The 13,927-nt window shown below is 32.1% G+C and overlaps 1 protein-coding gene across 5 annotated transcripts in view; it reads left to right on the top strand.

Annotated features, from left to right (window-relative positions):
* Nucleotides 1–4,610, top strand: part of LOC117173327 (neuroglian) — a 69,358-nt gene extending 64,748 nt beyond the window's left edge. For 3 of the 5 annotated variants that reach the window (XM_033361822.1, XM_033361818.1, XM_033361823.1), the window contains one exon: nt 1,683–4,610. In XM_033361822.1, the coding sequence (XP_033217713.1) occupies nt 1,683–1,786 (104 nt within the window). In that variant the 3' untranslated portion in view covers nt 1,787–4,610. The remainder of the gene's footprint in view (nt 1–1,682) is intronic. The other 2 variants (XM_033361821.1, XM_033361820.1) reach the window with 1 other exon arrangement.
* The last annotated feature ends 9,317 nt before the right edge of the window (nt 4,611–13,927 follow it).

Below are 13,927 nucleotides of genomic sequence, written 5' to 3'. Positions count from 1 at the left end.
ACAATGGAAATCCTTTTGGGTTGAAATATCAACTGTTACATTTTTTGTTAAAGAATACTATTTTTTTGTTGAAAATTCAACTAATTGGTTGAAAATTCCACTACTTTATTAAAAAATTCATTCTTATGATTGAAGATTCATCATTTTAGTAGAAAATTCATATTTTTGGTTAAAAATTAAAATGAATTGTTGAATATTCGTCTTTTTGGTAGAAAATTAATCTTCTTGGTTGAACATTTATCTGTTTTCGAACGAATTTATCATTTTTAGTTGATAAATAATTTTTCTTTCATAATTTAACTACTTGGTTAAAAGTTTAATTACTTTGTTAAAAAAATTCATTCTTTTGATTAAAGATTCATCAGTTTAGTTGAAATTTCATATTTTTTTGTTAAAAATCAAAATGTCTTGTTGAAAATTCGTCTTTTTGGTAGAAAATTAATCTACTTGGTTGAAAATGTATCTCTTTTGTTAAAAATTGGACATTGTTTTATTAAATGTTCATATATTTTGTTGAAAAAACAATATTTTTATCGGAAATTTTAGGAGTTTAAGGCTTTAAAGTTTATTTTAATGTAGTAGTCACATTAATTTTACTTAGAAGAATTAATTCCTTTATTTTCGCGAGAAATCTCCCTATTTCCGATTGTTCAGTAAATTTATTTGATTAAAAAAAGTGCGATAAACAACACTTGAATCACTAGTTTAAAAATAATATTACCTTTGGAAAAATACTGATATTTTCAGGGAATTGTTTAATTAGAATTTGAGTAGACACCCTGGTAATTAAGAACAACAACAAAAACCCACTTTTTAGTGATTGCAATTAACCTTACTTGACACACTTCCGCCCTCTGACGTATTTGACGCACTTGGGTTTTATGTACCCCAGCCGAAATATTGTTATAAAAACTTAACGGTTGTGTGTTTTGATCTGCCAATATTTTCATAGCTTCTTTGGATATCACTTTCCAAAGAAATATTGGTCTCATATAAAAAAATTAATTTAAGTCTCCAATTTTTGATAAAAATCGGTAAAAATTTGAGTGAGTTTGCTTAAGGTGTACTATAAGAAAAAAAAACAATATTAATGGTCCTTCGAAAGAAGGTATTTATTTTGGAAATCAAATGGAGGAATTTCGCGGATTGAAACATTGTTTTATTTCAATTGAAAAACATAAAATCTTTATTTCTATTGGCTAAAATGTTATTAGTTTGATCTGAAAATGATAAAAAAACATTGCTACTGGCAAACGAACAATTACAATTATACTAATCTTCAGTTTCCTACGCAATCTTCGCAGATGCACAACTGCTTCATCCATTTCGTCATCTTGGATCAGCTCATCGCATATGCGTCGAGAGCGTAAATTATAAGCCATATAAAATGTCAAATAGCATATTAGATATTTAAAAAAAATACAACATGAAATCAGGTATCATACTTACTGTTTTGTTCACTCAGACTCAAATTCACCGAAAAAAAACAGCAACTCCCAAGTTAATATGCTCAACCTTATTTGACACACTGGGGTACAGGATACCCCAGCCGATTTCAGACAAGCACTGAGAACGTACCGGCGTTTTAAATGTGACGCCAACTCGATTCTATCGACTTTGAGTAAATAATCATGAAATAAAATTTTCCCAAATTAGAAAAGCCGTTTCCTTATTTTTTTCAGGTCAATTTACCGAAGATGGTTCTTTTATTGGGCAATATGGCCCGAAAGGCAGACCTGAGGAGACGCCGTCGATTCCAACCGGGACGATAGCAACCTACGTTTAACCTTCGTTCCTGCCACAAAAATTCGGATTCTCTTCTCGCTGAGATTTCGCAATTCGAACTCAGCACAATTCGCCTGCAGCTGTTAATTGTAAGCGTTTTGCGCTGGGCGCAACGTCCACTCTATACTGCCAATTAGAACTCACATTTTGTCTTTCTTAGTCAACTTAAGCATAAAGAAAAATACAAGAAAAAAAAACTTTCGCTCAAAGCTGAAAGCTGAAAAAGTTCAAATACTCAAATTTGACGAAAGAAGAATCTCAATGTCAATTTCCATTGAATTTGACCAAAAGCTTTTTGCTAGGTCGTAAAATAACAAATAAAATTAACCAAAACAAATGACAAAGCTCTTTACAAAAGAGTTCAAACATGACAAAAGAAGACGAAAACACTTGACTTTCGACCAATTTTCATTCTCACCTCAAACTTTACCTTCATGTCGAGTTTACTAAGAAGTCCAGAATGTGTTTAGATGTTTCATAGCGCGCTAGCTAATTTCAGAAACGGTCTCGTATAAAAAAGAAACGCTCGAGCATTACTATGTAATGATTTATAAATATTTAAAAAAAAACTTTATTTAAAGGGCGCTTGATTTTGGAATCTTTCCAAATTCAAAAGCGTTTTTAGTAGTATAGCTGTGAGTGTCACTCGACTTACCGACGGTCGGTAATGCCCTCTGTCGGTAAATGGAGTGACTTTATCACAGCTACACTACTATTTCTAAAAATTAGCCTTGCATGCAAATCAAAAAATAGTCTTGTAATTTAAATCTAAACTCGAGCGTCTCTCTTTAAAGTTTCTTTCGACTACTTTTTTCTTTTCTTCTCTGGGCCAGACTTAACTATCACTGCTTCTCACAGGGTAACCACGTTATGTTTGTATCGTTTCAAAATATGTATGCAAAGCGTTTCCGAAATTTTCAACATTTCTTTTCTTGTTGAGAATCTCGAAAGCAACTGAGTTGGGGAAAGAGCAGCGACCATAGTCTGGCCTCTTTGACTGACCTCAGAGAACAAAACAAAAACAAAAAAAGCGAAGAAACAAAAAAAAACTAAACTAAAGTAACCCTTCTCATCATTTGTACGATTCCAGAGTAGCGAGATATACGAGAGATATTAATTATTGATACGATATTGAGAAAGATTATTGTAAATGCACTATTAGTAGTTAAAAAGTGAGAACACAAGGCCTCTAATTGTTGCTTTTTGTACGTGAAACGCGCTTTCGGATAATCACTTCCGTTTCTTTCTCGTTCTAAAAACGCTTAACGCCTTCTTTTCCCATTTTTATTCCCAGGGGGATTGAAACTGTTCTTATTTCTAGCATATTTCTTATCGCACGATCGATGTAGCGAGCGAGGAGCGCAGGGCGATTCATTTTTTCTTTTTTTCTTCTTTTTTTTTCTTGCAATTTCGAGACGCCTTTCGCTCCACGTCAATGTAGTTACGGTATATAATTATTTAATATATTGAGCATTGAATATATATATAAAGATATATATTTAAAAGATAAAAAGAAGAAGAAGAAAAAACTCACCTCGAGACAAGAGAGCAGCTATTTAATTTTTAGGGGTTGCTGATTTGCGATTGGGCTGCGGGCGCACTCAAATTGCATCGAAAAATGTTTTTCCTCATTTACATCATTTTCGAAGCAGATTGAGGACGAAACTCGTTCGACGGGTAACTTCAGCCCGGGGGATCGAAAGTTTTCCTATCAACGAATAGATATTAGAAGTGAATCTCAAAATTTAAATTAAATTATTAATTAAATTAATATGGATGGATAATTGTCGAGCGAGTTTCCTGGGAGAAAAAAAAGTACCTAACACTTTCCCTTGCATAAACTTCCAGTATTTTTGTACGAGTGATTCCTTTTTTTTTTGCTTCGTCCTCATTTATTTTTTGATACTTTTTAAAACTCATTTTACAAATCGACTTTTACACTATCCGGTCTCTTGCGTTTTGTAGAAAAAGAAAAGAGAATCCGCGATGTTTTTTGTTGTTGAGAGAACGATAAGAACGATTTATAGATTGAGTTAGAATAAAGCGGTTTATTATTATTATTATTATTATTTAATTTCTGGATAAACTATTCGTACTTTGCACTGCGTGCATAGAATCATTGTATATTATCTTTTTTATTAGGCTTAAGGGAACATCGACGCGTCTCCCGGAAGAAAGAGAGCCGAGACTTTTTTGATTTTTTTTTGTGTCGGGGTTTTCGGCTCTTTTTCGCCGGGAGGCGATCATTTTTTCTACGAAGTAGCGATCGCAGTCGATAGTGGATCTCATTAAGGGATCGTAGAAGCGAAAGTACATTTTTAGGTGGCAATCGACGAGCAGCTTTTTTTGGGTTTCAAAGATAATTTATCTCTTTCTTTTATATTTAATAAGGGCAGCTATATTTAATTGGTAATGAAATCTAAGTATTTTTTAGGTAAATACATTTTAATTAATGAGAATTTAGGAATTTGTTTGGACTTTTATAAGTTTTATTTGTGATTTTTTGTGAGTTCTTATCTTTGGTAATACTTGGCTTTTGAATTTTTGCCGGAATTATTTCCGCTCTGGATGGATTCTGTGAAAAGCTGCGTATCGATTGTTTGCCGATCGGGAATCTCAATGAGTTGTATTCATTCGATAGAATACAGTATTGCGTTGTGTTTAGTTAGTTAAGCAATATATATATTTTTTTTTTTGTATTTTAAGTTTCTTCCGTTTATCGACGATTCTTTTTTATACGTCGGCATTCCAAAATACGCCCGTGTACCATCCACCACGTCAATAAAAGAGAGAAAAATATACAAGTACGTGATGCGTATAATTTACAAAATGCGTTTAAATTCAATTTAGTGAGTTGACCTTACCTAGGATTTTTAGTTTAATTATTATTATTATTATTGAGGTACTTGTCGTGCCAGAAAATAGTTTTTCTATGATTTTAAGAATTAAAATATTATAACTGATGTCATTAAAAAAAAAAACATAATTTTAACCATGTTTGTTGCAATTGAATTTTTTCTGACTGTGGCTTTTTATCAAATTTTGAAAAATTATTGAATTTTAATAAATGACGGCTTATTTTTTCGGGCAAACATTATATACAACTGCACTATTTCCAATTTTGAAAGTATATTTTTCTATGGCTCATTTCGTTAAAAAGCTTTTCTTTAAGAAAAGATTTTTTAAACAGATAATTATATTTTAAGGTCATTTAGTTATTTTAAAAATTGGAAACAGTTGAGTTGTGGAGAACGTTTTCCTGAAAAAAGTAAGTCGTCATTTATTAAAATAAAATTATTTTTCAAAAATTGGTAAGAAGCAACGGCAAACAAATGCAATTGCAAAATAAATGGTTAAAATTAATGTTTTTTGTTGTGAATTAGAACATTTTTAATAATTTATTTTTTATTTTTAATGACATCCGTTATAATATTTTTATTTTTAAAATCATAGGGAAACTATTTTATTTTATTGTAAATCGTTTCATTGAGACCAGGAAAAACCGTGAAATGGCTGAATTTATTTTTGTACTCGGAAATTTACAGATTTTTGGAGAGAAAAAATCTGTCCCAAGTTTAATTTCAACAGTTTTTTAATTAATCAGTTGAATTTTCATCTTTTTCAATTATGATATCATTCAGTTTACAGTTTACAATCAATTAAAAATGGGTATCGTTTGAAATCTACAATTTTGGATAAAAAACATTTTGAAACTTTATAAACTATTTTCAAATTGCAGGTAACTTCAAAATAATATATTCATAATTGAAAACTTTTATTAAATGAAAAATATTGTTTTAGTCTAAAATTTGAAAAAAATTTATTTGAGAAAAATAACAATTGCTTAATATTGAAAAATATTTGATTGTTCATGTGAAATCAGTAATTATAATCCAAATGTTTAAAATAAAAATAAACTGCGAACGTTGCAATTTTAATTTTTGTATTCGAAAAATGTAATTGACAAGTAAAATGGTTGAATTTTATTGCATGATCATTTTTTTTTAATTTAGACTAATTTAGACTTACCAACAGTGAATTTCTGACAAAAAGTCGATGACACTTTTTTGAAAGTCGAACTTTGACAATATAGAAGATACATAGGGGCCCCCGCAGAGGTCCAACTGGTTTGCCCTCACGAATCAACGACTAAAATTTCTAGGTCCAAAGGGTGAATATTTCTTTGACACCACAAAATTTAATGTTTCGCGAGTTCAGACTTACAAACAGGAATTTCTGGAAAAAAATCGATTGCACTTTTTGAAATTCGAACTCTTACAAGATAGAAGTTCCATAGGGGTCCCAGGGTGCCAGCTCGTTTGTCCTCACGGATCAACGACTAAAATTTCTATGTCCAAAGAATGAATATTTTTTTTATAACATACATTTTAAGGTTCCATGACTTCAGGCATGAAAACAGTGAATTTCTGATAAAAATACGATAACACTTTTTTGAAATTCGAACTCTGACAATATGGAAGATCCATAGGTGCCCCCTCAGTGGGTCCAGCTCGGTTGCCCTCGCGGATCAACAACTATAATTTCTATGTGCAAAGGGTGAATATTTTTTTGGCACCATACATTTTAAGGTTTAATGATTTCAGACATACAAGCAGTGAATTTATGAAAAAATTCAATAACACTCTTTTGAAATTCGAACTCTAACAAAATGGAAGTTCTATAGGAGCCCCCACAGGGGGACGAGCGCGGTTGCCCTTTCGGATCAGCGATTAAAATTTTCAAGTCCAAAGGGTGAATATTTTTTTGACACCATAAATGTTAAGGTTTAATTATTTCAGACTTACGAACAGTGAATTTATGACAAAAATTCAATACACTTTTTTGAAATTCGAACTCTGACAATATGGAAGTTCCAAAGGGGTCCAGCTCGATAGCCTTCGTGGATCAGTGATGAAAATTTCTCCAAAGGGTGAATATTTTTTTGACACCATAAATTTTAAGGTTTAATGATTTCAGACATACTAACAGTGAATTTCTGAAAAAAATTAATAACACTTTTGAAATTCGAACTCTAACAAAATGGAAATTCCATAGGGGCCCCCACAGGGTGCCCAGCGCGGTTGCCCTCTCGGATCATCGATTAGAATTTCCAAGTCCAAAGGGTGAATATCTTTTTGATAACACAAATTTTAAGGTTCTATGAGTTCAGACATACAAACAGTGGATGTCTGACAAAAGTTTGGTAACACTTTTTTGAAATTCGAACTCTGACAATATGGAAGTTTCATAGGTGCCCTCGCAGGCGGCCGAGCTCGGTTGTCCTCACGGACCAACGATTAAAATTTCTAAGTCGGAAGGGTGAATATTTTATATCCTACAAAGTTGATATAAAAAAATACGTTTAAAAATATGGTTTATGCGTTCTAAGATTTAAAAAAGTTTCATCTTTATGAAAAATTGTAAATGTTCAGAAAAATTCACATTTTGTGTCAACCTTAAAGGTTGTAAATAGTTACACGAAAGTTAAAAAAATGTTATTATTAAGAAATTGTCAAAATTCACGATAAAATTTATGAGTTCCGTCGTTAAAAATTTTTAATGTTCATAAAAAATTATGTTTCCTCTCATTGTAAAAAATTGTAAAGTAGTCTATAACGGGAGAAAACGAAATATTACGCGTAGAAAAATTTTAATAGATTTAAATTAATTATTTTATAAATATTTTATTTATATTCCTGTTAACAGTACGTGTATTTTTCATTTACGTAATGTCGTATAATAATAAATAATTAGAAAAAGAGGGTTTAAAATTTGGTACTTTAACTTTTCTGAACTGTAACTTATGAGGATGGCTTTTTGACCGAGTTTCAACTTGTCGGTTTAGCGCAGTGGTTAGCACTCTCGACTGTTAGGCGATATATTTAGGTATAGATATGTAGGTTCGACACCCCGTAGGGTTAGAAATTTTATTTGTAATATAATGTTTAAAAATTTAATACATGTATTCACTCTTAACAGGAATATTAATATTTGCAGTCAAAATACTCGCAATCAATTAATATTTATTTTTTGAATACCTTTTTTTAATATCGTTAGAGTATAGCAGTATGGTACTAGTTAGCACTGACGCGGTACTGCGCCCATGGTGAATTTCCTATTGGGGTAGTACTGTGCCAGTAACGATAACCAGTGCTGGCCCAACACTGACAGCCCAGTACAAAAACCCGGAGATATGCCAATACAGGTGCCAGCACTGGCAAAAAAACTAAGAGGGCTTTCATGATGGGAACCATGAGGGATTCCTAAGGGAAGCCCACTTTGGAACCCTATGGATTAGCATGTCGTTGCCATGAGGGACCACGCCTGGAGTGCCCTCATGGATTCCACAAGGCTTTAGAATCTATTGCGGAAAATATCTCAGAAAAAACGTCAGATTCAGAAAAGTGTTCCAGACAAGATTTGTAGGAGACAAAGGGGGACATGCATTGGTACCAATGACCTTGACATTGGAAACAATTTTGTAGGTCATTTGAAGGTCAAAGTGATTTTTTCTAATGGAAACATCTAATTTTGCACCCGGATTTGAAAGTGCAGAAAATTTTACGTACGGTTGTTTCAAGTACGGTTGTTTCAAGGTAGGATGAAGGTCAAATAGGCGAAAATGACATAGCAAGCAATATCTTAGAATATACGTCAGATAACGATAAATGTTTCAGACGAAAGTTGTAGGAAAAAATTGGGAGCATGTATTGGTACCAAAGGTGATTTTCAAGGACGCTTTAAGGTTAAAGTGAATTTGTTGTAATGGAAACCACTAGTTTTTAACCCAGATTTGGAAAGGACAGAAAATTTTACCTACAAAATGTTGCATTCATCAACGCCATGTCGTGGGGACTTGAAAATCAAATATGCAAAAATTACTTAACTTCTATGGATTCAAAATGCAAAGCTTACACTGTGTATTATGGAGGTCGAATAAACATTCAAACATTGGTCAACAGGCCAAGCATGAACGAACTTGAATTTTTTAAGACCATATGAACTTCCTATTTTTAGCGCTACCCAGGAACAACGATGTGGACGTAATAGGATTAGGTTCCCTTTGGGATGCTGGTTTAAAGTGAGTCCCCTTGCCGCTCACTACTCGGGGTGCTTGATGAAAGTGATTCCCCTTGCCTCTCACTTTTCGGAGTGCTTGATTAAAATGAGTCCCTTTCCCAGTGAGCACAAAATTCGGCGACGTCTTTACGACATGGTTACGACATTGTTACGACATCCTGTGTCCATGTAACTTCGGTGTCTTTGCGTTATCGCAAGACATCGTCAGATCATATGACTTATTTACGATATCGTAAAGACACCTTAACGACATGGACATAGGATATCGTAAAGTTGTCGTAAAGATGTCGCAAAGACGTCGCCAAACGTTGTGCCCACTGGATTGCATATCACGCAATCTCATAACTTTCCATTGAGTGTATGCTCAAGGTGTCCACCGTTAGCTTCAATGCACAAATCAATTCTTCGAAGAAAATGTATTATAGTCGAAAGCAAAAAAGTATGTGGAATGGATGCACAAGCTGTTCGTATGCATTCCATCATATCTCCTCGTGTCGTTGGCGGCTGCTTAAACATAATGTTTTTCAAATAACCCCAAAGATAAAAATCCGACGAAGTTTAGTCTGGGGAGCAAGCGGGCCACGGAGTCGGACCACCACGTCCAATCCATCGGTTTGGGTATTGTTGATTTAGAAAAGCCGTTACGATCCGCGAGTAATGTGGTGGTGCACTATCGAATTGTACCCACATTCTTCTACTGGTCTCGAATTCGTCATTTTCCAAATACGTCCTAAAAAAGTGTGGAACATTGTATGTTTTAGAAAGTTATTTGGCCTGATTTAGGACGATTGTAGGACGTTCTAAAACGTTTTGAAATATTCGTGCCCACTGTGTATTTAACGTTATTACTCACTAGATGGAAAATACATTTTTTAAATTCAAAATGAAATTTTTTCTGAAAAAAAGATCTGCTTACTTCGCTCCACTAAAAAACGAACCACAGAAATTCCGTTTTCCGGTGGGGTGCTTTTCCAATTAAGCTATTAGAGAGATCGAAAGAAGAATCTTTTCAGAAAGACACCCTATCTCAAGCCAGGTGTTACATTTATGATGCGAGTAATTTAATGGAATCTGTATTATCATCAGAGGTAGTTACCATCGATCAGTGTAAATATCATTGCGCAATCCGTGAAAACGGAAATGAATACATTCGACATTTTATGGATCAAGTTAACTCTTCAAATAACAGAAAATACTTAACGTCATTACTGATTAGATGGAATATAAATTTTTTAAATTCATACTTAATTTTTTTCTGAAGAAAGATCTATTCACTTCGCTCCATCTAGTCAAAAATGACGTAAAGTATATTCTGTTATTTGAAGAGTTCACTCAATCGATAGTTTTGATTTCTAATTTCACAAATTGTGTAATGACATCTATATTGATTGATTGTAACTACCTCTGATGATAATCTTATCTATAATTTAAATTGCAGTGTTGGCTATAGTTCAATTCCAAATTTTTGAACAGAAGCTCTTTAGTTAAAATTCTAATTTGTTATAAAATCTGAAAATGAGACACAATTAAAATGATTATTTCTCATATAAGTACAAAATGAGTCAGTTTTTATATAGAAGCTTTCATCTAAATAAATTGCAATTTTATGTAAATAAACTCAAAATTCTTTGAATTTTAAACGTTTATATTCCAAAAACCTGAATAAATTCAAGTTTTAGTTTTCGAGCCTTAGTAAAATAAAACTTATTTAAATTATAACTTGTTTCCGATTGCTAACAAGATTTTGAATCTAAACGAAAAACTACTATTTCCTATACGATTTCTAAAAAATTTTCTTCTACGTTTTTGTATTTGTCTTTGCAATTTTTTAAATAAAGATTTATAATTTTGGAAATATTGAAAATATGGTGCAAACTATCTACAAATTAAATTAATTTTTTGTAGAACTTCTTAAAAACCACAAGTTTGCTTTTGGGATTTTCTCAGCATCTCGCATAATTCAAAAAAAATCTTTTTTCAACTTTATGAATTTTTGTTTTTTTTAGATTTCGAAAAAATTATTAACTTCTAAGCAGAACCAACAAGATAATGTTTTTGAGTTTCTAATAAAAACTTATCGATTTTAGTGTATCGATGTGCACCTTAAGGAAAAAACGTCATTAAGATAAATTAATAGCTATTTACTTTTTTTATTTGATAACAAAAATGAAAAATTAAATTTTTAAACTTTTGAGATGTACTGTTTGTTACTAAATATACGGATTTCACATAAAATACGAGAATAAACTTTTCGGTCGAAAACTGTTTTGTTGAGAATTTGTCTATTTAGTTTACACATTCAAAATATGGTTAAAATTTTTTTCTCAATTAAATGACAAATCTTCACTGATTGAAAATTCCACTCTTTTTCTAAAAAAGTCTCGTTTTTGATTTAAAAAATCAACTCTTTTGCTAAAAGTCGAACCTTTTTTGGTTGAAAAAGAAAACGTTTTGCCTGAGAATTCAACTATATTGCTAAAAATTCGTCGTTTTTTTGGTGAATTCAAGTGGTTTTGGTTAAAATTTAAAATCTTTTTTGTTTTTGATGTCAAATATTAAATTTTTCGTGAAGAATGTATCTTTTGTAATTGTAAGTTCAACCACTTGTTTACGTATGTTACATTTTGTAAATGAAAAAAATAGTCTGCTAATTTCAAAGAATTTTATTTAAAGAAAGTAAAATGCGTAAATCACATTGAGATTACCGGAATTTTTTCGCTATAATTACAGAGGACCATTTGTCAGTCGTAAACAATGTGCACACAATGTTTCAGTATAATTGAATCTTCTAATTGACATAAAGTGTTTACATAATGATCTCAGGGACATAAATTATATAAATTCCAGGGAGAATTTTTTTAAAACATAGTTTAACACTTACTGAACTTTTGAATAGTAATTAAAATTTGGTGTTATTGTTAAAGAATTGCTTTAGTAATTTAAAGAAATGATTATATTTCCGCTTAAGAATACTGCTAACTTTAGTTACTTTAGTCAGTAAGAGCAATTGACAGAAAATAATATTTGTATTCGTTAATATAATAATATTGTTATCCAGTTAAAAATCCTAATAAGACACAATATGCTGACACTTTTTTCCTTGGCAACTCCACTGACAGCAGTGAATTATTCAAATGTGTCTTGTTATGCTTTTCTATTACGAAACAAAATATTACTTTTTTATTTAAGATCGAAAAGAAATTTTTTTTTTCACGAATAATTTGATGCAAAATGAGTATGAACAAGATTCACAATTAAATACCAGACTTTTAAACTATCTCACTTTTAGGTTCATTAGATAAAAAAAAGAACAAATGAAAAAAGAGGGACAAAAAAATAAAAATCTAATAAATTTAAATTAGAATAAAATCAAATTTAAAATCCTTTTAAACATCCAATAATCAAGTCAATGTCAAGAATTCATAAAAAAAAAATCAAGAATTCAACGACTAAATTTATAAAAACATCATCAAATGCAACCTTATCAAGATAAGAAAAATTTTAGCAGGTAGGAACAGCAACGAAATATCGATGCAATCTCTTTGATACCTGAGATTGAAGTCATGTATAGTAACTTTTTTTTACATTCTTATCCTAATGTGAATGTATTAGTTTTATGTAAAATTTCACTTTATCGGTTGTCTTCAAATTTCCACGTTTTGAGACCCCCTGAATCAGAAAAAACCGATTTTTACGAAGGTGTTTGTCTGTCTGTAGTCTGTATTCTATAGGCACGATCACTTTGGAACAATTGAACGGATTGGATTTTGCTTTGGCGCACTTTTTTAAGGCCTTAAAAGAAAGAACGAGTTCGAAAACCAGCTATTTCGGATAAAAACTTAAAAAGTAAGCGCATTTTCAAAAAAATTTAAACTACATTTTTTCAAGATTTAAGAATTCTATGTACGTTTATTCATAGTTCTCAGAAACTCAAACAATTTATACTTATGACTTTTTTTATAAAAAGAAAATTATCAGATTTAGAGAATTTTCAAAATGGAACATTTTAGGCTAAGCAACGCATGATATGAAAAAAAGTCAAGGGAAGAAAAACGTGTTTTTTTAAAGTCCTACAAGATTATTATAACAACTTCTTCACTTTGGTCGAAAAGTTAAAAATTCAAAATTTAATCTACCAAAAATAATAAAAAATAAAAAAATTCTATTTTTTGTCAAACTATGCAAGATACGAAAAAAATGAATAAGCTAAAATTGAGCTCGAAGCTACGAAAAAATGAGACAAAACGTGTTCATAAAAAAAAAAACGACACAAGGTACGAACCTAAATTTACAGACAAAAGTTGTTTGCCTAAAAAGATATATAAATTTATTAATAACCATTTTTGGATAGGACGAGTAGATTTTCTTTCAATTGTAAAAAATAAGACTAAAAATAAAAAATTTAATGTTTAGAAAAAGACAGAAAAGAGCCCAAGTGCAAATTGTCGGAGCTGAATACACGGCCCAGTGTTGGTCCAATTTTGGCAGTCAAAGGTCGGCTAAAGTTATTGGGCCAACATCGGCATTTTAATCAGCCCAGTGTTGAGCCAGCGCTGGCAGCCTATATTGGCTATTGCTATTTGCCGATCCTCCACCGATGCTCGGCCCAGTATCGGCACTTTATTGCGCCAAGTATCACTTTTAGTACGGGGAACCATGTTTCACGAGGATCAGCCAAAGTCTGGCCCAATGACGGCACATTACTGGGCCAAGTGTCACTTTTATCACGGCAAACCATGTTTTATTTAAATCGGCCCAATTTTGAGCCAGTACTGGCAAGCTATAATCGCTTTTTATATTTGCTGATCCTCCGCCGATGCTTAGCCCAGTATCAGCACTTTATTGCGCCAAGTCTCACTTTTAGTACGGGGAACCATGTTTCACGAGGATCAGCCAAAGTCTGGCCCAGTAACGGCACATTACTGCGCCAAGTGTCACTTTTACCACGACAAACCATGTTTTATTGAAATAGGCCCAATGCTGAGGCAGTGCTGGCAGCTTATATTGGCTATTTATGTTTGCCGATTCTTTACCGATGCTTGACCCCGAATTGGCACTTTGT

The sequence above is a fragment of the Belonocnema kinseyi genome, chromosome 5 (genome assembly GCF_010883055.1).
Source record: "Belonocnema kinseyi isolate 2016_QV_RU_SX_M_011 chromosome 5, B_treatae_v1, whole genome shotgun sequence".
NCBI lineage: Eukaryota > Metazoa > Arthropoda > Insecta > Hymenoptera > Cynipidae > Belonocnema > Belonocnema kinseyi.
The sequence above is the reverse complement of the archived record's forward strand: the minus strand, read 5'-3'. Positions and strand labels throughout refer to the sequence as shown.